This window comes from Amphiprion ocellaris, chromosome 13 (assembly GCF_022539595.1).
Source record: "Amphiprion ocellaris isolate individual 3 ecotype Okinawa chromosome 13, ASM2253959v1, whole genome shotgun sequence".
Classification (NCBI taxonomy): domain Eukaryota; kingdom Metazoa; phylum Chordata; class Actinopteri; family Pomacentridae; genus Amphiprion; species Amphiprion ocellaris.
In genome coordinates this window covers 32502485-32525667 of record NC_072778.1, presented here as the reverse complement: position 1 = coordinate 32525667, position 23183 = coordinate 32502485, and the positions used below count along the sequence as shown (strand labels likewise).

General features: G+C 39.6%; 2 protein-coding genes across 6 annotated transcripts; one reads left to right on the top strand and one right to left on the bottom strand.

Annotated features, from left to right (window-relative positions):
- Positions 1-378: 378 nt before the first annotated feature.
- LOC111568070 (moesin-like) lies at positions 379-12687 on the bottom strand. Of its 5 annotated transcripts, none has more exons than XM_055016674.1 (15): positions 9628-9860; positions 8921-8968; positions 8625-8708; positions 8451-8546; positions 8164-8286; positions 7678-7829; positions 7498-7581; positions 7266-7412; positions 6154-6250; positions 5271-5434; positions 5014-5144; positions 4662-4822; positions 4137-4229; positions 2787-2945; positions 379-1069 (listed from the first exon to the last, which is right to left on the bottom strand). In XM_055016674.1, exons 1-15 carry the CDS (start codon positions 9634-9636, stop codon positions 905-907), a joined length of 1713 nt encoding a protein of 570 aa, XP_054872649.1. In that variant the 5' UTR covers positions 9637-9860; the 3' UTR covers positions 379-904. The 5 variants fall into 5 exon arrangements, with proteins under 5 accessions (XP_054872649.1, XP_023125307.2, XP_035803705.1 ...); XM_023269539.3 differs by having other exon boundaries at positions 2787-3020; positions 9628-9855; XM_035947812.2 differs by lacking the exons at positions 8921-8968; positions 9628-9860 and adding an exon at positions 12509-12687 and having other exon boundaries at positions 2787-3020.
- zc4h2 (zinc finger, C4H2 domain containing) lies at positions 12681-22920 on the top strand. Its single transcript, XM_023269537.3, has 5 exons — positions 12681-12821; positions 13577-13748; positions 14243-14415; positions 21536-21698; positions 22028-22920. Exons 1-5 carry the CDS (start codon positions 12769-12771, stop codon positions 22139-22141), a joined length of 675 nt encoding a protein of 224 aa, XP_023125305.1. The 5' UTR covers positions 12681-12768; the 3' UTR covers positions 22142-22920.
- The last annotated feature ends 263 nt before the right edge of the window (positions 22921-23183 follow it).

The following is a 23183-nucleotide window of genomic DNA, read 5'->3' as shown; positions in this document are numbered from 1 at the left end:
TATAAAGCTTGTGATGAATCAGCAACAACAGAATGATATAGAAAAGACTACAAACTACAAAACCCTAGATAAATCAAAACAAACTCACTCAAATTCCGGTTATCTTTCACAGATTTCCTAGTGTTATCCAGTAAAAATATCAAATAAAGAAAAAGCGCGATTGCTTGCTTGAGAACATTTGGTTGATTCTAGTTGAAGGTTTAAGATGAAGTTTTGGATTATAGAATCAACCAGTGGCAATGCAGCTTTTCTGTTTATTTATATTAGAGAAACAGGGATGCATTGGAAGTGATAACTGGGAGCAGGCTGCCTCATAGAACACACTGAAGGTGACGCTTACTCATTCATATGGAACTTGACGCACCCAGAGCAGACCGATTGTGTTTCTCTTTGTTTTTATTTCCGAGATAAAGAAGACAGAATTTCACATCTAGTTGGAATAATAACAATTGCCTTAAATGTCATTGCTTCAATTAATCAACATTGATAAGGTTTTCCATATGGCATACTGAAATTGCAGTTGTGTCTAATCAGATCGACAACAGCAAATCTTTTTTTTTAATAAGAAAAAAGAGCAATGATGATAATTAGTATTATTTGTTTGCAACACTAGACTAGACTGGGAGTGTTTGGTTTTTGTTTGTGCGAAATTAAAAATGTATTTCCAAGGACAGTTTTCTTTTCCTCAGTGGTGACTTGTTTTCTAATGAAATGGCAAGCTATGAAAATCGTAAACTTTAGAGACATCAGAACACAATATCATTTGTTGTCACATTCAAACAATTACGTGATGTTAATTTAATACTAATGCAACAGTCTGCAATTTCTAAAATCTCTACATGTATCCAAGCCATCATCTATCCCTATCTAGCCATCGGTCTGAGTGGGCCGATTGTAGACTCTCTCACATGGACTCAAATTCATCAATTCGTTGTTTAGTGTTGCCCTGACGAATCTGACGCAGGGTCTTGTATTTGTCGCGGCCTGCCTTCACATTCTCAGCATGGATCAGGTCATTGGGGGTCTTTTTGCTCTCGTCTACAGCTGCAGCCAGCTCAGTGCTCAGGAACTGAAAAAGAACACAAACACACGGTGAATACAATCCTCTTACCTGAGACTGGGAGACTATTCAGAAGCCTTACCCCTCTCCCCTATACTCCCCTCAATCCCATCTGAAAACACTCTATTGTCCATAGTTATTAAGTCCATTTTTGTGCTGAAACGTCTGTACAGCATCACATCTGGTTTTGGCTGTGAGATAGAGACCGAGGACGAGATTTGCAACTTGAATGGAACCAAAAGAATGATAATGTACCAATATAATAATGTTTAATTATGCAAAGTGCACTTAGCTCTGGTGAAACATAATTTTGGAGCTCATTAGGCTGCCATCTTTACAGAAAAATCAAATCCTCTATATGACGATGTCAACAAATGACTCAGGGAATGTGACAAAACACGTTAAAACGAAAGCGACCAAAATGCCATTTTCAGACCACAAACTGCAGGAGATAGAACAAGGAAGTAACAACCAGAGCTGAGTATCGTAAGACAAATGTCACGCAACCACATACACTGGCTCTAACTAATCTTAAATATGTTATAAATAAAACCAATTTTTAAATAATCACCTTTCAAAACACAATGAAGAGAGAAGGTGTTATGGAAATATGGAAATATGGAAATAAGACAAACATTTCCACAGCCAGCAGCTCTGTCAGGCTGTACTTACACTAAGTACAACAGTGCTTTGAGCTAAATGCTATCATGCTAACAATGATAACAACCATGGTGATCCATCCATTGGCTGTTGAGATACAGAGGGTGAAAATTGAAGGGAAAACCAACACAAAATGTGTCAATATGGTGTTGGGCCACCAGAACATCAGTGGCATTGGTTGTCATTCCAAATCTATGGAACTCTACTGGAAGGATGAACACTGTTCTTCCAAGAGATATTCCCTCATTTGTTGCTTTGATGATGGTCAAAGCACCAAGTTGTTGCTCCAAAATCTTCCATAAATGTTCAATTGGTTTAGATCTATTGATGGCGAAGGCCATAGCAAATTATTCACATCATTGTTATACTCATCAAATCTTTCAGTGACACCTTATACCCTATGGATGGAGTCATCATAATCCAGAAAGAGACCACTCGCATCAGGATATAAATGTTTAATTATATGATCAGGTTGATCAATCAGAACAAATCTGTATTGATGTGTAGTTGCAGTGACCCTTTACTCTAAAGGGGACAACTACACTCTCTACCTTGTATAAACAAAGCCACTCAGTGTAGGAATCAAAGGACCATCTTTTTTCCTTTGTCACCTATCTATATTTTAGCCTGGGCCAAAGTGGTGACCTGACAACCAGACAACTAACATTATCATCCATAGAACCATGGATCTAGAACTTTATTGGCTTTGTATGTTGTGGGTCGGCTTGGTGGGTCAGTGGTTAAGGCTTTGTGCTGCTGATCAGAAGGTTGGCAATACAAGCCGTAGCATCCCTTCCTTCCTTAAACCTGACTGTTACAGGGACACTCTAGTGTGCTCAGATATGCATGAACTGCATTTTGTTGTGCTCTGTGCGATGACAATAAAGTTCAGTCTTGTCTTGGTGGATCTATCATCATGTGACCACTAGAAGAAATGGTTCACAGAGTGTGAAGAACAAGCCCTGGGACTGCTAACCCCAGGCTGAACATGACCTCTGACCAGCAGGTGATTAGGAGACCAGCAAATCTGTTAACAGACAGGACATTCTCCTTCTCCTAACTTTACCTTGAGGTTTTTCTGCAGTCTCTGGTTCTTCTGAGCTTCTGTGACTCTTTCCTCCTCGCTGCGATCTCGGACCATGCCCGGAGAAGTCAGCTCGGCGCTAGCCTCGGCGCTGCTCTCATCTGTCTCATCGTGGTCGTGCATGTGGGTGTGGACTGAATCCTGGATGTGGACACCCATCAGTTTAGTTTTCAGCTCCTCTTTGGTTCGCTCCAAATCTGCTTCTACCATCATTGCCTGTCAACACACAGGACTTGCAGTGAGCTCAAGTAGCCTAGTAAATGTGCTCCCAAAAACCTGATAATTCACTATTTGAAACAAGGCGCAGTCCATTCTAAATAATGACCTGTACCACAAGACTGAAAAATATGCAGTTACTGTTTGAGAATGAGGGATAGCTGGATTGCTTTTGGTCCCAAATACATAGAGACTGTATTTTTTTCTTTCTCTGGTCATTAATAAACATATAAATGACACCAAAACTAGCATATGAAGACACATTATATTTTGGACAACCATCCCCTTCCCAGGTTAAAATGTTTTAGTAGAGTGCTCACGATCAAAGGCTAAATTTCGCAAATATGTTGTATGAATAGCAGTTTCTTATCATTGCAATATGCACCTACATTGTTCAAAAGCAGATCTAAGAGCAACACTAGCAGTACCACTCTGAAGATTACGTGCACGTTCAGCATTGTGTTCCTTATTCTTTGTGCTGGTATGGTTTGCATTCGCTTTGCATTATCTTTGTTAACATTTGCATCTAGGACTAATAGTTTCCTCAGGGGGCTTCACAGTGGCTTGGTGGTTAGCACTTTCGCCTTGCAGCTAGAAGATCCCTTGTTTGTGTCCCGGCCTTCCTGGGATCTTTCTGCATGGAGTTTGCATGTTCTCCCTGTGCATGCGTGGGTTTCCTCAGCAAACTCCGGCTTCCTCCCACAGTCCAAAAACATGCTCAGGTTAATTGGTAACTCTAAATTGTCCATAGGTGTGAATGTGAGTGTTTGGTTCTATATGTAACCCTGTGATTGACTGGTGACCTGTTCAGGGTGTCTCCTGCCTTCTCCCTAAGTCAGCTGGGGATAGGCTCTAGCCTCCCGCGACCCTAATGAGGATTGAACGGTGTCTAGATAATGGATGGACGGATGGTTTCCTTTGGCCAACAGTAGCTCTCCAGTGCTGAGGATTGTTTCACTGTTAATGCAGTGACATGGGTAAAATTCAGACAAAATGTACTTGTTTTTGGTTGATGCTTTGCTTCTTTTTTATCCCTGTCTGGTGTCAGACATCCATCCCTCTGTGCTCATGTTTGATTCATTCTTTATCTCTCTTTCTCGTGGTTCTTTCATTTACCCTTTTCTGCCATCTTTTAGCCTCGTCGTCCTTTTTCTTCTTGGCGTCTTCCAGCTGGGAGATCTTAGAGGTAAGATCTGCCAGCTCAGTGGCCTATACAATCATGAACACAAATGGAAAGGGAGTTAGAAGTGCTCCTGATCTAAGGTCATTGTGTTCTGTTTGTACAGGTGCAAGTGTGTCACAGAGAATGTGTGTGTGTCTGTGTGTGCACATACAATGTATGTTTATATGCAGCTTCGTGGTTCAGTTTCATGTCTTTCAAATGAAACTGCTGATGAATTTTTTTTTGATAGATTGAATATACCATCAAGTAGAATTCTCTAAAATCAAGCATAACAATAATGTAAGTGGACTAAGTTGTTTCTAGTTTTGAGGACTTGATCAGTGAGTCCTTGCCCAAGGAATAATATAATTTTTCTCATCGAGTTTTTCAGTGCTTTAGATTCTGAGAAAATCCGCTAGTATAATTTATTCTGTTCACCTGAAAATGAATAAAAATGAAAACACGTTGTGCATGAGTACCAGGCTTTCCTGGTTCCTGATCTGGCTTTCAGACTGGTGTAGCAGGGCTGCTTTAGCCTCTACTGCAGCTCTACGGTCCTTGTCCAGGCGCTCAGCCTCCTCCTGAGCAATTGTTCGCTCCTTCTCTAACTCAAGCGCCCTACGGGTCTGCTCCTCCAGCTCTGAAAGAAACGTGCACATGTGCACAAAAACACCCAACACACAACCATTCAACACACCCAAACATGCCGACATAGTATGAGCTTTACAGTAATGGTGAAATTCAAATATATCAAGATATTTTTTTACTATTATTTAACAGAGAAAATAAAGCTAAAGTTCAGAAACATTTGTATTCAGAAAGTTGTCAGACCATCTTGAGCTCTCTTTGTCTGTTCTTCAATCTGTCTCAATCTCTCCATGAGCTCCATGGTCTCACGAGCAATCTTCTCTGTTTCCTTCTCAGCATTTTCTCGCTTTTTTTTCTCACTCTCGAGCAGAGCCCTGACAGGAGAATTGTGCATAAATACACATCTGAAAAAAAACTAAAAAACTCCTGACAGTTCTTTCTTAAAGCAGAGAGAACACATTGTAAACTGTAAAAAAAATAAGCCTTCATTATTCCCTTACCTTTCCATTTGTCTCTTGTTCTTCTCCTCCCTGGCTTGGGCCTTCATTTGCTGCACTTCAATGGTGTCAGGTTTACGTCTGCGCATGTACAGGTCATGATTCCCCATGCACAGCGCCAGGATACGTTTGTTGATGCGAAGACGAGGTACGTAGAAAACAAAGTCCTACAGCAAACAAAAATCAGCAATCAGTGACTGCCCAAGGGCTGATTTATGATGCGCCATTGGCACATCAGATCTGTTTCATAGCTAAGCATCGGTTTAAATAATCCAAAATGATAGTTTTGTTTCTGAGGATTTCATTAATTTTTCTAAACTCTTGGATGCCTTCCTTAAATCTGTGCATGCAGTCAGAAGGCAAGTTGGACTGAGAGGCTAAACTCATGTTTGTAAATGAGATCAAGTAGCAGCTGCTCTCATTACACTACTTGCTGTAATTTATGCATTTGCAAAATTTTCAGCAGTTACAAAAAAATGGGATTCTCTCGCACCTCCTGTTTACAGCCACAGGGAATAAATATGAATAGGCATATCTCTCAAGACGCATTTGTAGGATCTTAGTTGTGAAAATGTTTTCATAAAAACTGCTAATGCTAAGATAATGAGTACTCTAAATAGTGGAATGAACAACTATTTAATCCCATCCACAAGCATCCATGAATCGAGTTAAGCTAAGATAAGCTCTTTGTTCAACATACCATCAAGCTGCAAAAAAAGGCATTCTGTTTAACTGACTAGTATTTGTGGGGAAAAAAGAGCAAACTTCCCACAAAATGAGCTACCCTGTAGTATGACCTGACAGTAACAAAGACATGTGTTTCAGATAATAATGATGTCTCACTGAATTTGAAGTTACCACTATTAATAACGCTCTATTGACATACCGGAGCTTTCTTGTCAATCGGCTTGATGAGGAATTTCTTGTCATTGAAGGAAATATTTCTGATCTCACTCCAGGGGAATCCAATCTTTGGGGTCATCCTGTTAAATATGTGTGAAATTTAGCATTATGACATGATGTATGGTAAATTTAACAGATGTAAGCTTGTTGAAAACACAAAATAACTACACTGAGAGCCTGTGGCAGCTTTGTGAGGCAGCTGTGCTTTGAGCTAAATACCAACATCAGCATGCAAACATGCTCACAGTGACTATAACATGTTCAGCATTTATTTGCGCATGTTGGCATGACAGAACTTAAATAGAAGAAGTACCAAAACACAGAATGGTGCTTTTGTAGGTTTTTGGTTAGGAGTGAGAATATTGGAGCAACAATAGTTGTTGATACACCTCAGAAATGTGAAACCCATAGTGATGCCAGATTAAAGAAAGTTATTGGAACAATCCTTTTAGGGCTATGAATGTTTCTTTAAAAAATAATTTTAATGCTGCCAGTAGTTGTAATGAATCTACTAATAGATGGCAGACTTTGAGTGTAATAAATTTGTCCACTGAAACCTGTTTACCTTGTTAACATATCTATTTAACGATTTTTGTATACATTAGAAGTACAAAATAAGCAGTCAACACAACACCTTGGAGATACAGTGGGCTGATGACAGTCTCAAAAAACACAGATTCAGAAACTTTCATACTTTCATACAAAACAAACCCAAAGAACCAATTCTGTCAATTTACAGGATGGTTGAAGGATGGAGTTTTCTGAACTATTACTCTTCCTCGGAATCATTTTCTGGCTCCAACTGAATTACTCCAGTACTGCAATTTGCCATTGTGCAGCATTGAGCAGTTTTACAGTGTTCGAGCAGAGTTGTAGATGAGCAGGTGTGCTTGAGCTGCAGCAAGTGAGGAGGGGTGAGTGGACAGAGGAATGAGTTGTGCATTCTAGATGAAGCAGTCGCGTAGATTTACATGTAGGACACTTTAAGATCAAAAAAAAAAAATCTAAATATGTAACTTGGATGCACAGAGATGAGTTGCTAGGGGTTAATTCAAAAACCGGAGACAAACTTTAAGTTCTTGAATTATGACCTACTTGTCCTTTTTGTCATAGATGTTCAGCCCTAGAGCATCCACTCCTAACCACAGCTCAGACCCTTTCTTGTTCTTGATGCTGAAGTAGTTGACACCATACATCTCCAGATCCTGGGCTATCTTCAGGTACTCCACCATCGCATCCTCTCTGTAATGTAATAAAGTTTAATGAAATAGAGAATATTTTGTTTGCAAAAAGTGCTTTAACACGTTTCGTGGTGAGATTTCGGTACCTCAGCATTCCTTTGTGCTCTTGATGCCACACCTGGATTCTTTCCTCCCACTGACTCTTGTTCAGCTTGTGCTGCTCCAAAACCCTGGTTTCATCAGCAAAGAGGACACGCCAGTTAGAATTTAGATGACAGAAACGAGAAATAAGGTGAACTTCGGTTAATATGCACAGGGTGCTCTACCTCTGTGGCAGCAGCTTCTCTCTTGTGAGGTATCCCGGTACGTGATAGTCTTTCCTGTAGTCTCCTTGCTTGACCTGAACTGCGTATGAGGCCAAAAGTACGGCAGTCTCAGGAGGACAGTATATGTCATCATTTAGGATACCTTCTTTCACCTAAAACAGAATGGAGACAGAAATGCTTGTTGTGACAGTCAAATCCTGTGTTATGTTATGTTATGTTATGTTATGTTATGTTATGTTATGTTATGTTATGTTATGTTATGTTATGTCAATTTGTTCCACAGGGAGAGAAACCCTGTGTGTTCTGATGTTTCTCTAGAGCGCCTTTTATTGTGCCTGTGTGTGCACATTCTCCCTTATGGGAAACCCACGAGGGGTCTGTCTGAGTCATCATGGAACCCCCACAGCTTGTTAAGACAGGTTCAGCATTTTGTTTTGACTGAGATACTCCTGTAAATATACTCGAGTACAAGCACTTATCTCCAACCTGCAGAAAGAAGAGGCGCTGCGTTGCCTCCTGGATCAGTTCGTCGGCGACGTCCTCGGGATAAAACTTGGCCCTGAACTTGATCAACAAAGGGTTGTCCTTCTTCACGTCCTGAGCTGTCACCTGGGATCGACCCCCCACAGCAATGGGATGCCAGAATAAATAAATAAACACTAATTAGCCTCATATTAGCCACAGTAGCATGAGCAAAACCACAATCGCAGAAAATCTACGTTTAAATCAAGTCATTAAGGGATGTAAAGTTTACATGCAAACTTTCACCTCACCCTTTTGTTCAGCTTAAGCCAGGTGGAAAAGCCTTTGCTGTCCTGATACTGAAGGCCAAAGAACCATGTTTCCCTCAGCCCGATCGTCTTCACTATCTATACACATCAGTAAACATAAATTGGAATCACATTTTCCTCTGTCAAAGCACCTGCTGATTGTAATGCATAGTGTACCTGGTCAAAAAGCTGTTTGCCAGTTGTGCTGGGCAGAATGGCAAACTCCAGCTCTGCATCCATGGTTGTAACTCGGACATTTATCTGCCAGAAAAAACACTCACACTGAGATACAGGAGGAAAAGCTCCCTGCTGTTCGTTCATCTGTGTCACTGGAGAAGCATCAAGCAGGAGCATACAGAGCAACAACTGGGTAAAAAAAGAGCAATTCTGCAATAACATTGTTTGTTCTTTGAAACAATGCGACATTTGTTGGTTTCTTTGATAGCAAAATGACCAAAAAGAGTGTTCCTTACATTCTTCTGTTCAACCAGGAGCATCCAATCGCAAGATGTTGGTGGGGACTACAATCAAAAAATGAAGTCCACAGTGTATTTTAGACTTAACTGAGAACACGGAGTTTGTTCCATGATGCATAAGTATTAATGACGGGTCAAAACAGTGACACCATATACAGCACATGTTCACAGTTGTTGCTAAAGACCAGCTTGTGAAACAGTAAAAAAAAAAAAAAAAAAAAAAAGCAACACGGACAAGAAATTGTTTGCTCCATTCCTCATAAACCGTTTTCAGATGTATTAAACAAAGTTGTCTTCCATTAGTGCCCATTTTAATAATAATAGCAACAATAATAATGTAGTTGTTAGCCTTGCTGAACACCGTGTTTCAATGAATATTTATGAAAATAAGAACAGACAGCTTAAAACTACACTTGTTTGGTTTATATAGATAATTTAGCAATGCTGCAATAAATCCAGGCATACGAAGGCACCAAATTAGAAACATTTTTGCTGCAGGGCATTATATTCCAATTTGTGCTACAGTAAAACAAAAAAACAAAAAAGAAAGCTTCAAATCAAGTCTAAGAGCTACAGATTAATACCTTCGTGTAACTTTCATAGAACAGCTTAACAAAATGCAGTGAAGTTGTAATTTCAACGTTTAAACTATACATGAAAGACAATAAAAATAAGCATAGAAACAATAAATAAGTGCTACTTACAGTTGACATTTGTATTTTTTTAATCTGTAGCCGAGACACTTGTTCGGATAGGCGCTTGTTGTAGCCCTTTTCTCTTCAGAGTCATATGAAACTGCTTGCAATACCTACAAGGATTATGCTGAGTGAGAATGGGCCATTGTATTGTTCCCAAGAACTCCTTAGTTAATCCAATGGCAACTCGGGCCCACACGTTTTAAAGAGGCAGCCTTCACCTTCCTTGAACACTTCTGCCTTTTTAAATTGATTAGGTTTTGACTGTGTATCAATCCTCCAGAATGTAGATATGACCTTTGTACTCCTGACCTGTTCATGAAGGGAAACAAATCAAAAGTAAGTCGGTAGTACCTGATGTTCCAGTAGCAGTGAAGATGCCAACGCATTCCTCTATAATCTAATAATCCTTTCAGTTAATGTTTAAAGCATATGTCATACTTTAGATGATCCAAAATCTACCAGTACACCTTCTCGTCAAAACTAAACACAGAGAGCTCCACTTTTAAAGGCTCTTCAATGGCTCCCTATTCATTATAGAGTTTTTTAGATTTCCCTCTCAGTTCTCTTCATGGACCAGCTCCTGACTCTTTTTGTGATATGTTGGCTAGATTTGCCCCTTCGAGAACTCCAGTCACCTAATTGTTCCCCAGAGTAGAACTAAGATGTACAGATATGCTGCATTCTGCGTCATCGGTCTTCCAGGAGGTCAAACATCGGATTCAGCAGATAGCTTCAAAATAAACCTTCCAGTGTGTCTTTTTATGCCCACTTCATGTAATTATTTTGTAGTTTCATGTATGAAATCTACACTTTTATGAATTTTTGTATTTTACTGTTATTTTTTCTAAGTTTTTTAAATTCTCAGGTGCATTTGCTGCATGAACTCTACTATACATATAAAGGTAGCACTGCTACTGTTATAACAGTGATGCTGGGTTTTAGGTAGAGTTGTATTTGATTTGTACATTACCTGGAAATTAATGTTAGTGAGGACAAAATGTTGAATTAGAGTGTTTATTTATTTATCTTTTCTTGATTTTGAGGGCACTTAGGCTGAGATAACTAATGTTAAATTATAATTGTAAATATCCTCTGCTTTACTAATACATAGCTAAATACATGAGGCACTCTGTCTGGTATGATTCTGAAATACATGTACCTCAGGTGAAAGTTTCTGCTTTCCATTTCTATGTTCCACTTCTTTGTATGTCATGTGTATAAAGTTTGAGGATTTAGAAACATTTTGAAAGATGAAATAAAGAAGAAATGTTTAAGATTTTGTTTCACGGATCAGCAGTTAAACTAAAGCAAATTTGTAAAATTGACTATGTTACATCCTTTGCACAAATGCCAGACTTTGTTGAGTCGTATTCTTCCACTGAAGCAGTGCTCAGATGACACTCTGTTGGATTTGATCAGTGAAAGATCCGTGAAAGTGTGAGAAGTCAAATTGTTATTCTGAGCAAAAGTGGTCTTTCTCAGCATCAAATCATGGATAGACTGAATATATCTGAAGGAGCAGTGAGCACACTATCACAAGATCAATCTACATCAATTCTTGTTCACTCACTGATAGAAAAGCAGCTTCATGAGGAATACAGAATTGACTTTAAAAAAGAAAGAATAAATAAAGACAAGGCTGTCTAGTAGTGGTCTCGGAGGATGAGAAGTGTCTCTGAACCATCTCTCATGACGGAAAACAAGGCCAAACACTTTGGGTGGGCTAAAGCATAGCAGCATTTCACATCCAAGTTTGAGATTAGTAGTAACAGAGGGGTGAATGTAGTGAGAGAAACAGGAGAAAGACTGATATTACAATGTATCAAACCTACAGATAAAAACATGGTGGTGAGAATATTCAAGGGTAGGTACCTTTAACCTTCTCTGGGGTTGGGTACCTGCACTGAAGTGACTCCACTCTAACCAAGGAGAAGTAGCACTCTATTTGTCAGAGTCATGCTATGCTCTGTCTGGTTTGCATTTCTATGAAGAAGGATTCATTCTGCACCAGCATAATGAATCCGAAACACACCTCAGAGTTTTGAAGAACTACTTCAAGTCTAAACAAGGCTAAGGAGCGCTGATTGTCATGGCCTTTGAGCCATTGCTACATACTTAGTGAGAAATGTCCTGCTGGAGACTTGCAGCACAGTCATATTTCTAACATGTGAACAGTGGCTGCAGGGTGATTTCCTTGAATAAGCCTCTGATGAGAAGGTCAAATCCACCTGAGTGTCATCTGAACATGGGCTTTAAGGGAAGGACACAACTCAAGAAAAGGAGTTGACATGGTCAATGCAAAAAAGTAGCTTCATTTTGATTTGACCTGGCAACTGTGTAGAATTTAAATACTTCCTATCTATCTATCTATCTATCTATCTATCTATCTATCTATCTATCTATCTATCTATCTATCTATCTATCTATCTATCTATCTATCTATCTATCTATCTATTTGCTGCATTTTGCTGTACTGGGTCATATATGTGTGATCTGTGTATATCTGTGTTCGAAGTTCCCACCAGAGCTCACATCCTGTGGGACTTCAAGTTCCAGCAACTGAAGCAGATGTGGGAAGTGTTACAATAACATCACAATATTACAGTAGTAATAGCAGCACTCTTTCTGAAATGTGTGTACCAACATCTATCTATCTATTTGCTGCATTCTGCTGTACTGTGTCATATGTGTGATCTATCTGTGTGTATTTTTGTTGTTGTTGCTATTTTTACCTACCGTGATCGAACGTGAATAACTTGCTAAAACCCTGACAGCCAAGGTAAAACATGTTCTGATACAATGATACTCATGCAGATTTTCTGTGTTTTCCTCTTGTTTTGCAGTATTCTGAGCTATTAATGGCTCATCTGGTGTTACTTGTACTGACCCTGTGTAGCTGAGTTGTTTCCATCCCATTGTTTCAGACAAAGTGCACACACACACTCAGTGGTCCAGATCCGCTCGGGTAGTGAGTAGCAGAGGGGTGTTCAGGGTTCCACTCGTCTTTACGTAGCCTCAGTTTCACGGTGCGGACGCGTGCTCGTATGCGCGTTCACGCCGACTATTGTGTTTTTATCAACAAGGAGAGCACCGTGGCCTTGCGGGTAACCCGACTGTCCGGCTGAACGACAAGGAGACTGGCGAACCATGGCGGACGAACAAGAAATAATGTGTAAACTGGAGAATATCCTGGAAATACGGTGAGACTTGGCAGTAGGATGTATTTAATGGCTGCCAGATGTGTGGCTCGTACTGAGAAAGCTCACCTTAGCTAACGCTAGCTGTCCGAGCATTAAGCCCTTTGGCTGCGCTTTTGTTACTGAGCTAGCTAATATTAGCCAGTCTGCTGTGAATTCTCTCATTAATAGGCCTGTGCTGCTCTCGTTTTGCGTCTCTGACAGGGTTGGCAGACGGGCTGCACACTAGACAAAACACACAAACTGTCGCTAAAGGGCGTAAAGGGTTCATACATGCACCAACATTCCAGATGTGAAACAACAAAAATGCCAGATGTGCGCTGCTAATCATGGCTGTGGTTAAGCTAGCTCCTTAGCTTAGCAGTCTGTCATTAACTTCCTAAACAGAGTTGGAGAAAGGTGCTTGGTTGAAAAGAAGTCTCCCTTACAACAACACTTTTGCAAAATAATTTTATATTCAGTGATTTAATGAACACAACAAATAAAGTCATGGTCTGATTGAATTAATGGAATGGGTCATTCTGTTTAACATTATTGCCGAAAGATTTTAACAATGATGGAAAAGTGTGTTTTTTCAGGTCTCCTTGCTTTTTTTAGTTGGAATATTTGTCACTTTTGCATTTTTTCGGACGGGATGGAGTAGCTTCGATAACTTGACAGCTTGCGTCTTTTACATTGGTTTTGAGTTCTTTTGTTCAGACATAAGGTGAATAGATAGATGTTGATTACCGTCTTCTTCTTGTGTCTTTTGTCTGCAGGAACAAGACCATCCAGATGCAGAAAATCAAGTCTCGTCTGAAGATTGAATTTGAGGCTCTGGAGTCTGAGGAGAAACATCTCAAAGAGTACAAACAAGAGATGGATCTCCTTCTACAGGAGAAAATGGCACATGTGGAGGAGCTGCGTCTCATCCATGCAGATATCAATGTGGTGAGTGGGTACTGTTCTCAGAGAGGAGCACCCTCTATAAAGGAAACGTTGCTGAAGTCACATTTTGAATGCCAGATGAATGTAATTTCACAACAGCATAGAGAATAGCAATGCTAGACCAATTATGTACACTACCAGTCAAACATCTGGCCACACCTTCTCATTTAATGCTTTTTACTTATTTGGATTATTCTCTACATTGTAGATTAATACTGAAGATTAACAGTTTTTTGTTTACAACACAATTCCATGTATGTTCTTTAATAGTTTTGATGTATTTAGTATTAATCTACAATGTTGAAAATAATAAAATAAAAACCAACAAGTAAGAAGTTGTGTCCAAACTTTTGACTGGTGGTGTATAACGGAAATTTGTGAATGCAGTTTCTGTGTTATTATCAGTGTGAACGATGTTATGTCTAGGTGCCCCCTTGGAACAATTTATACTGAGCATATTACATTTATTTCTCAAATATCAACCGCTGTTCTTTCAGATGGAGAGCACCATCAAGCAGTCAGAGAATGACCTAAATAAACTGCTAGAGACAACTCGCCGCCTGCATGATGAGTATAAACCACTGAAGGAGCATGTCGATGCCCTGAGGATGACTTTAGGTCTACACAGACTCCCTAACTTGAACGAGGAAGAGGAGAAGCTCTCCCTGGAGTCAGTACACACACACATAAACAAACACACAAAGTGCATGAAAGGTCCTCTGAAATTCTTCTGAACAGATGTCGTTTGATAGAGTTTACAGTGCATTGACAAATCTCTTAAAACTTTTCTTGGTAACAGAGAGGCTTCTGCACCCAATTTATTTCAGATTAGCACAAAAGTTTTGTTCACATGAGCCACCAAAGCAAACCATAAACAATTTTTATTTTGCACTTTTATGTTTACGTATGTTTTCCCACGCAAAACACCAGGGTTCCCTTCTCTCTTTAAAATATTCTCTTCCAACCTCCTGTACTTCCTCAACTGTTGTGCTTGCTACCCTCGCTGATGCCCCCAAACTGAGATCATTTAATCTGAAGGTAGCTGCCTACTAGCTGGGACTTCATCTGCTAAGCCGAATGGTGTGAATGTATGGCTCATGTATCCAGGGCTCCATCAGTTGGGTCACATGTTAACACGCTGCGTGTGAATGCATGGCACGTGTAAATAAATACATATTTCTCATTCTTCGTATTTCAGGCAGCCTTTTGCAATGTGTGTGTTGCGCACATTTGTATTGTGATGACAATGAAAATGCAGTTTATCAGTCAGCGGTAATATTTCAAGTAGCATGCTTCACAGAATAATTTCAGCAGCAGATGACATTTCAGTGTCCATCAACATAGCGTTACAGGATAAAATGCAATTAGAAACAATATATTACAGTATGTAATATATGCAGGAACAAAGTCTTGTTGCACAGCACGTGTAGTAAGTGACTGTGAGGAAATCGACCCATATCCAAATTAAATTTTCCACCTGGTCAAAGAGAACTACTATAGTGCTGTCCCTTAGACACTATTGCTTCGGTATGTTAATAAGAATAGCAGTACAGTATTACAGATGAACTACATCCAAGCAGCAACAGACCCCAATGAGCTGCAATTTATGACTGTGATGACGGCATCTGTGTAAGAGTGATGAAGCAAGTTTGTTATTGATATCTTGCTATTATTCAAAAATAAATCAATGGAAGATAGTCATAATAGCTGCATGTATGAAAGCATGTGGATCACCTTTTTGACAGATGTTACACACTTGTAGCCATGAGATAGTAAGACAAGCAATCTGGTTGCGATGTAATTTTTTAAAAAAGAAAAAGCGAGGAAGAATTTGGATGACGTGTTGTTAACAGGTCTAAAAGATCTTGTGTTTGAGATTAATCTGTTGGCAGTTATCAGCTCAATGCAAGGGTTGGATTTCAATAAGGTGAGGGTGTATCAGCGAAGAAAGTAGGACAGGGGATCGCAGATCAGATGTCTCAGGTTTATTCTAAGAAGGTTAGAAATGCTTGGCCATCAATACTTGAGATGAAAAGGTCAGTTGGAGGAGACTGTAAAAGAGTGTGCCTTAATTTTAATAACTTAGTGCACCATTTTAATGTATGATTAAAGCAATGATTGCTTTCTATGTAGGTAAAGTTTATAATTAAGCAGATCTTGATAAAGGAAGCAAAAACAAATGAAAAAATATTGTCTGACGTGTAGATAATAAACATAGACGCAACTGCTTATGGTAACATGATTTTTATTTTAGCCCAGTGACAATATTATATCAATCTTCCAGTTGGGACCATGTTTGGAATGGTTTCACCTATCATACCTGCTCAATGCATGTTCAAGTATTGGCCATAAATGCAAAAAAAACATCATTTTAGTGATTTGTTTCTCATTAAGTATGCCTCTGTCTGGCACCATAATCAACATTTTTAAAGCTATTATTGGATCCAATCACAGTACAAATGAAAAATAACGATTTTATGGCTGGTATAATATCAGAGTAGACAGAAACATGGACATTTTTGTGCCCAAATCTTTACCATCATATAACTGGTTAGCATTATTCTGTCAAAGCAGGGTTGTACCATTGACAACCATATGTACATATCGATGAGACTGCTAAATTTTAGGACTCTAGCTACATTACTTCTCAAATTATGCCACTTCAAACATTGGTCCACAGATTGGTGCTCAGAAAACCGTGCAAAAATCGACATGACGACTCAATATTCAACACTTCCAAGAAAAACTGAAGATGGGCATTTGATGAATTGGGGCGGAATGACCCACGGATTTTAGCAGGGAGATATATTTTGGACTTGATAAGTAGCATGACCAAAGCCTTGAAGGATGAAGAATCTGGAACAACTGGAGTTTTATTGGATCACAAGTTCAGACCACATTGCCGAGTACTTTTGAGAACAGAAATATCATACAGTATAGCTGTGAGGGAGTGATTATCATTTAGTGGAAGATTCTGTTGTTGTCTTTGGTGGTCAAAAGAATTATTGGGTCACTGCGACCTCTTAAAACGCTTTGATCAGAGACATGATTACAGACACTGCTCTCTTTGAAACTGTGGCGACTCCATTTTAGAGCTGCAACTGACAATTATTTTCATTGATTAAACTGTTGATAATTTTTTTGGGGGTTAATCCATTAGTTGCTTGCATATCAGTCAGTGTTTCCCAAACAGACAGATGTCTTGTTTTGTCTTAAACCCAAAGATATTCTGTTTATGCTCATAGAGGAGTAAAGAAGCCAGAAGATTAATTAATAGTTGCAGCTCTGTTGTATAGATGTTCTGAGAAGGACTGTCATGAGAATGGATACATCACTAACAAGTTTATTCCAGAATTCGGAAAATTTGATGTTACCTTTTTCTCAAACCGAAAACACCGAAGGTACCTTAGATGCTGTAGGTAGTCGACATGGTGGATAATACCAACAACATGTGGAATTTCACTGGGATGTGCAGCCTCAGTTTCTGGACAGACTTGATTGTAAATCACAGCTTGAGTGGTTGACAGATGTGTACAACCACAACATTGTAATCTACAGATGCTTCAGATCCAAACAGAATCCCATTCCCTTCCATTGTTTTGGGATGACAGAGAAGCTAAGCCAACACAATAGTATTTTTTTCTTTTTAAAAATCATTTAGGAATTTCCTTTAAGAAAAAAGTTTTTGTCTTGTTGGTATTGTGAAGGACTTTGGAATATATTCATGTTTAAAGTGATGTATCTGATACTTATTCTTTTGATGAACAAGCCTATTTAGAAATTCAGTATTTCCATTCCATTTGTCCAGACACTCTAGATCCAGAAACTGTCTAATGGTGCTGAGTAGCAAGCCCATTTCAAGCTTCACAAAGTCCCTGTGAGCCTCATCGGAGCTCTGATGAGTAGACATCAAGGAATACAAACTGCAGACATCCATCAACAGTGGAATATCATGCTGTTTAATATAGAGTACATTATAGTTGATGGTCTTGAAGTATGGAAGTGAAGTTTGTCCCAGTTTTGGAGTAGGAGACCTTCGGGTATCACTAGGCAAAGCAGTGGCCTTGTTAATCTCATCATGCAAATTTTGCTTTGTAGAAAAGTGTGAACGTGCTGCTGACCAGTCACCAAGCATTAGTGATTCACAGATATGTGGGGGGTTTTTGTTTTATTTGTTCTTTTTCCAGGTCTGATACTGATATGAAACTTAAACAAATACCAAAATAAGAGTTATAAAATTGGAAGAACTCTGTCTCCGTATTCTCCCACATCATTTGTAAAAAGCGACCATTAACGGGGCGTTGGGAGCTGTCCTCACCAGCAGAAATGGGGGGACTCAAACACTGGTAGTGGAGAAGCCAAGACTCAGGGGATGTCGGCCTCAATGGGGGACGGAGAATTAAACAACGGGATTTTATACCACTGGAAACCAATAGCAACCGTAAACATGTTGCTTCATTATGTTGCATCGTGAGAGCTTCATTAAGAAAAACCAATAACCAGTATTAGAGATCAATATCCATTAGATGTTATATATTGACAGCATGTGACAGCAGGGAACCTGTCGTCCATTCATAACTAGGCTAATCGAATATTAATGATTATTGTAACTGAATACAAATAATAAAAATAGGACTGATGGTGTCAGAGCGACACATGATGCTAAGACGCTCTCCTCTGTTTGTTATGAGATTTAAGTCTCCTGCAGTTAAATCTGCTGTACTTCTCTTTTTAGCTAATCTTTCACAGTTCTATCACATTTCTTACCTACAAAGGTCCATATGTTAAGGGATTATATGTCATTTTTTTCCACAGACTGAGGGTAGTTCGCAGCTGCTTGCTAATTTAGCTACGAGCTCTGGGCATAGCTTTAGCCACTGTGAACGTAGCTAATGTCCTGATGATGGCTGTGCGTCTTGCTCAGTTTTTGCACTCAGTGTCTCCGGAAGAGAGACATGTCTGTTGGCCGGAGACTGCTAAAGTAGGCAGAGGTTACAGGCACTTCAAATAATGTTAGCTGCAGGCTAAGAGACACACCAAACCTCATAGTGATAACCTTAGCCTAGCTCTGTCAGCAGAAAAGGTGACACTAACAACTAAACTATTTTGGCTCTTTTATTGTAATGTGGAAACTAGACATGCTGGTGTAAGATTTCAATGTTTCTCACAACTTATGCATTACCTAGTACCTCACTTGCGAAACACTGCTCCGCTCTGCAAATGCGCTAGTCGGTCCCTGTCTGTGAACAGCAGCTCAGTGTTAATTGGCTGTTAGTCGTGGCATGTAACCAATCAGAAAGTGCTGTGGGCGGGACATTGTTTGAGCTACAGAGAGACTATAGATGGGGCGAGAGCTGGCCAAGGGATGCAGCGGCGTTACGTGACGATCAGCGTTGGTTTGTCTGTCTGGCTGTGCACAGCATTACTTAAAAACGGACTAACGAAATTGGATGAAATTTCCAGGGAAGGTCAGAAATGACATAAGGACCACTTGATTAGATTTTGGCAGTGATACAGCTTATAGTCTGGATCCACGAATTTGTTAAAGATTTGTCATTGCGAGTTAGCGGCACAGTGTCACTGTAACTATGACAACAATCCTACTACTTGGAATCCTGCTACAAATCGACCACTGCAGATCACAGATTTTTTAAAAAAGATTTCATCCATTGGAAACCATACAACTGAGCAGCCTTGACGGAGTGCTGCGCTCTCTGAGTGCTTGTTATTTTATTGGTATTTGGTTAATAATAATGATGATACAGATGATCAGAAAAATGCAAATACAGGCCACAGTAATTGGCCAGGTTGATAATCGGCTGATCCTTACTGAGCATCACTTTCTGTATGCTAGGACAGTTGTAGAAAGATGTAGATTTTATATCCGAGAATCTTTTTTCTTCCTAATACAGACAAAAATACAGACTTAGTTTTCCAGTAATGACTGCCAGGTGGTAACTGATCTGGTCCCTCACTAACAGTCATTACCAGGAATTTTCTGTCATGGAGACATTTTTGGTGGTGGTAAATTTAAAAAAATAAATAAATAAAAAAATCTGAAATACTTTATTGCTCCCTGAGAGGAAATATCTTATGTTACAGTTGCTCCCATTCAAAGTCTTAGAAATTTAAACCACACAAAATAAAATTTAAGGTAAATATAAGTAGAAAAATATGTCCTTAAAATACATACATAAGTAGAAAAGTATAGGTAGAAAATGTAAAACATGCATTGATGTAAAAAAAACAAAAAAAAAACACGCATTTAAGTATACAGTGTAGTAAATATTAATGGGGTTCTTTTTTGCTGTTGCACAGAGAAATAGTTATTGCATATTACTGACAGTATTAACTGAAGAAGTAAATATTAGTAAACTGCTTGCTGACCACCAAGTTGTGGAGTGCGTGAGAGACATCATCCAAGATGACATGCAACCACTTTTGTTAACAGGAGTTTCATTTACTCAAGCATAATAATGGAATGTTGTTCATCAGATATGCAGAAATATCAGAGGATTTTCAGATTTCATGCGGTGTGATCATGCTCACTGTCTTGCGTAGTCTCCTCCCAAAGGCCCATTCTGAGTCACAAAAACCCCAGATGTCTCTAAAAATATGATGTTCCTGCTCACTTTTGGGAAAACTTGCTGTCTTGTGAGCACTTCGGGAATGAAAAAATGAATTTAATTTTACATTTTTTTGTTTTTAAGAATATTTTATCTGCTGCAAAATATTGTTTTTTTTTTTCTTCTTAAATGGGAAGTTTTGGTTGCGAGGAAGAGTGAACCAGTGCTGCCCTGTGTGCTGGCAGCATTATTGGCAGGCTGGCTTCTCAGTTTGGCTGTGTATTGTTGGGGAGCTTGGGTGATGAGTTCATTTCTAGCCAGGTGGTAGTCGTCTCTCCTTTCCTTCTTGGTGGCATACTCCTTGATGTTGTTTGAGAATATGACATGCTCACAAAGTTGTGGCTTATCACTATTGTTCATTAGTGGTTTTTCTTAGCAGCACAACTCATCACTGTAAGCTGATATCTGGGGAGATGTTAGGGACCATCATTTGCACTTGTTTTCATAAGTAATTGTACTTGTATTACAAGATGTGATGGAGTTTTGGAGAAAATTAAATCACACCTCAGAGGCCTGTGGGGGGGTTGGGTACATTTTACGATACTATCTGAGCGTGATTTATCGGCACAAAAATGAGCACTCGACACCTCAATAGAGAAAATAAAAAATCCAACTGAAATATAAAGTTGTATAAAAACATAAATGGCACAGAATCCCTATCAAACCAAATTATTAACCGTGTTAATTTTGTGCACGTAGATGTCCTTTGGTGGATCATGTTCAGGAGAAATATAACACATCAGATTTGTTCTGTGAATGCTCAAAACTCTATCACAGGCTTATTTTGAGAGAAACCAGAGAGTGTAATGAAATGGGATATCACTTTTTTCCTTTTTTTTTGAAAATGGGCCAGTCAGGCATAAAGTCCAAGGCCACATTTCTGTCCCAGCCCTCCCCTGCCCACACACACAGACACACTTGCACGCATGCAGACAAACAATCTCACAATGGCTGTGCTTTTGCTCAGAGCTGTACATAAAAAAAGAGGATGTGTTAGCTCGACTATAATGTTCTTCAATTTAAGTCCCCCTTTTTTGTTTGGTTTTGCCGCTCTTCATCTCTTCATACACAGAGTAGATGGGGTAATCTCAACTGTGATGATTCATAGGCTCTGGATAAGAATCGAAGCTAGCCAGGTTTTTTCTCTTTCCTTGCTTTCAACAGTTACTTTGAGAAGCAGAAAGCGGAGTGGCAGAAGGAGCCGCATGAGCCCACCATCCCAGAATCCCTCGCTGCCGCCGCTGCAGCAGCACAGCAGCTCCAGGTGTCCAGGAAGCAAGATGCCCGCCAGACGGCCACCTTCAGACAGCAGCCACCACCTATGAAGGTATTGCTTCTGCTGACTGAAAACAGCTGCAGCAGAGATGGAAAAATTAAATTTGGAGTCCCAGTTACAGTTAATTTGGCTGCACATTTGGTAGTTTCCTTTTTAATGATAAAAGAGCACTGAATTTCCAAGATGTAATTGGCTCCTGGTGGTGCAAAAAAATGGACAAAATGGTAAAGAAACTACGCTAGGCACTAGCCTCAATTTCAGTTAATGACAGAATAAGCTTAGTTACATGCTGCTAGACTGTGTTGCTTGTGTATCGCTACAACACAACAGGAAAGACAGTGAATGAAGCGATTGCTCTAAATTCCTTCCCCTCTCTCCAGGCTTGCTTGTCCTGCCACCAGCAGATTCATCGTAATGCTCCCATCTGTCCGTTATGCAAGGCCAAGAGCCGCTCCCGCAACCCAAAGAAGCCCAAGAGGAAGCCAGATGAGTAGATCCTACTCACACCTTCAGCAGCGTTTAACCGCAACTGGTCCTATAGGCTGATCCAGGATCAGCCATGTACATTTCTCTGTATGACTGAAAAAGCAGGTCCGTGCTTTCAGGACATTTTCCATCCAGTCCCCACTTTAACAAATTGTCTTAGTAATTTGTTCATAACCTGTCAACAGCCGACTGAGGATCTGATAATGCCATTTTGTTGTTTGTGTTTCTCAGTGCTTTGGATGTGATTATATGTAACTGTATGACTTCCATAGTAGTTTACTAGCCCCTCAACATTGTAACTGCAATAATGCAAAAAGGAACTTGTCCAGATTGTTGCCCCTGTTGCTATTGTTTATTGCCTTAGATATTTTACTGTCCTTTTTTTTTTTTTTTTTTTGCAGAGCATGCCTTCTGCCTCCGCTGTCTGTTGTGTATTTTTTGTGCCAATATAATATCAAAATGGGTTCAAGTGCGAAGCTAAATACAACAAAATGTTGTTTTAATGTTTACAGTGTTCAAGTGACCACTAAAACTGGAGACAAAAAAGCCAGACACATTTTGCTTTGAATATTGTTGCGTGTTTAAATTTAATACAGTGATAAGAAAATAAATAGCTGTTTTGTACTAACCTTGTTAGCATGTTCTTTTTATACCAAAAACAAAGGCTAGATATTTGTTTCTGTTATTTAGTGGTGTGAACGTAAACACAGCTGTAGCCGAGCAGGGCAAATGGGTGGGTTTAGCCTGTGTTTGAAAATAAAGAGGTAGAATATGTTTGACTCCACCACATCATTGTCCCTTTCACTGTGTTAATGCTGTGCCCGTCATGTCTGCAGCTATCTGTCTGAAAAAGGACAGCGAGGTCTTGCTAAATGAGTTCCTGTAGCGTTTTTGTCAGGGTAACCCCTCATTTCATCTGTTGCCAGGGCAACTCCACGTTCCTTAGTGGTTGCTAAGGCAACCCCAGGTTGCTGTGACCTGCATATCTTCACTAAGTAGTTCCTCCCAAATCCAGTGAGGGGCATCGGAGGGCTTTGGGAGATTTTGCAC

What these genes read in the sequence shown, in the direction of transcription:
- LOC111568070 (XM_023269539.3), bottom strand. An exon ending in GCAAACAGCTTTTTGACCAG is followed by an intron (nt 8,547 to 8,624) that starts GTACACTATGCA and finishes TGATGTGTATAG; the next exon opens with ATAGTGAAGACGATCGGGCT. An exon ending in GACTGCAGAAAAACCTCAAG is followed by an intron (nt 1,070 to 2,786) that starts GTAAAGTTAGGA and finishes GTTCTTTTTCAG; the next exon opens with TTCCTGAGCACTGAGCTGGC.
- zc4h2 (XM_023269537.3), top strand. Translation starts at nt 12,769, where the DNA reads ATGGCGGACGAACAAGAAATAATGTGTAAACTGGAGAATATCCTGGAA. An exon ending in GAGGAGAAGCTCTCCCTGGA is followed by an intron (nt 14,416 to 21,535) that starts GTCAGTACACAC and finishes TGCTTTCAACAG; the next exon opens with TTACTTTGAGAAGCAGAAAG. An exon ending in AGCAGCCACCACCTATGAAG is followed by an intron (nt 21,699 to 22,027) that starts GTATTGCTTCTG and finishes CCCTCTCTCCAG; the next exon opens with GCTTGCTTGTCCTGCCACCA.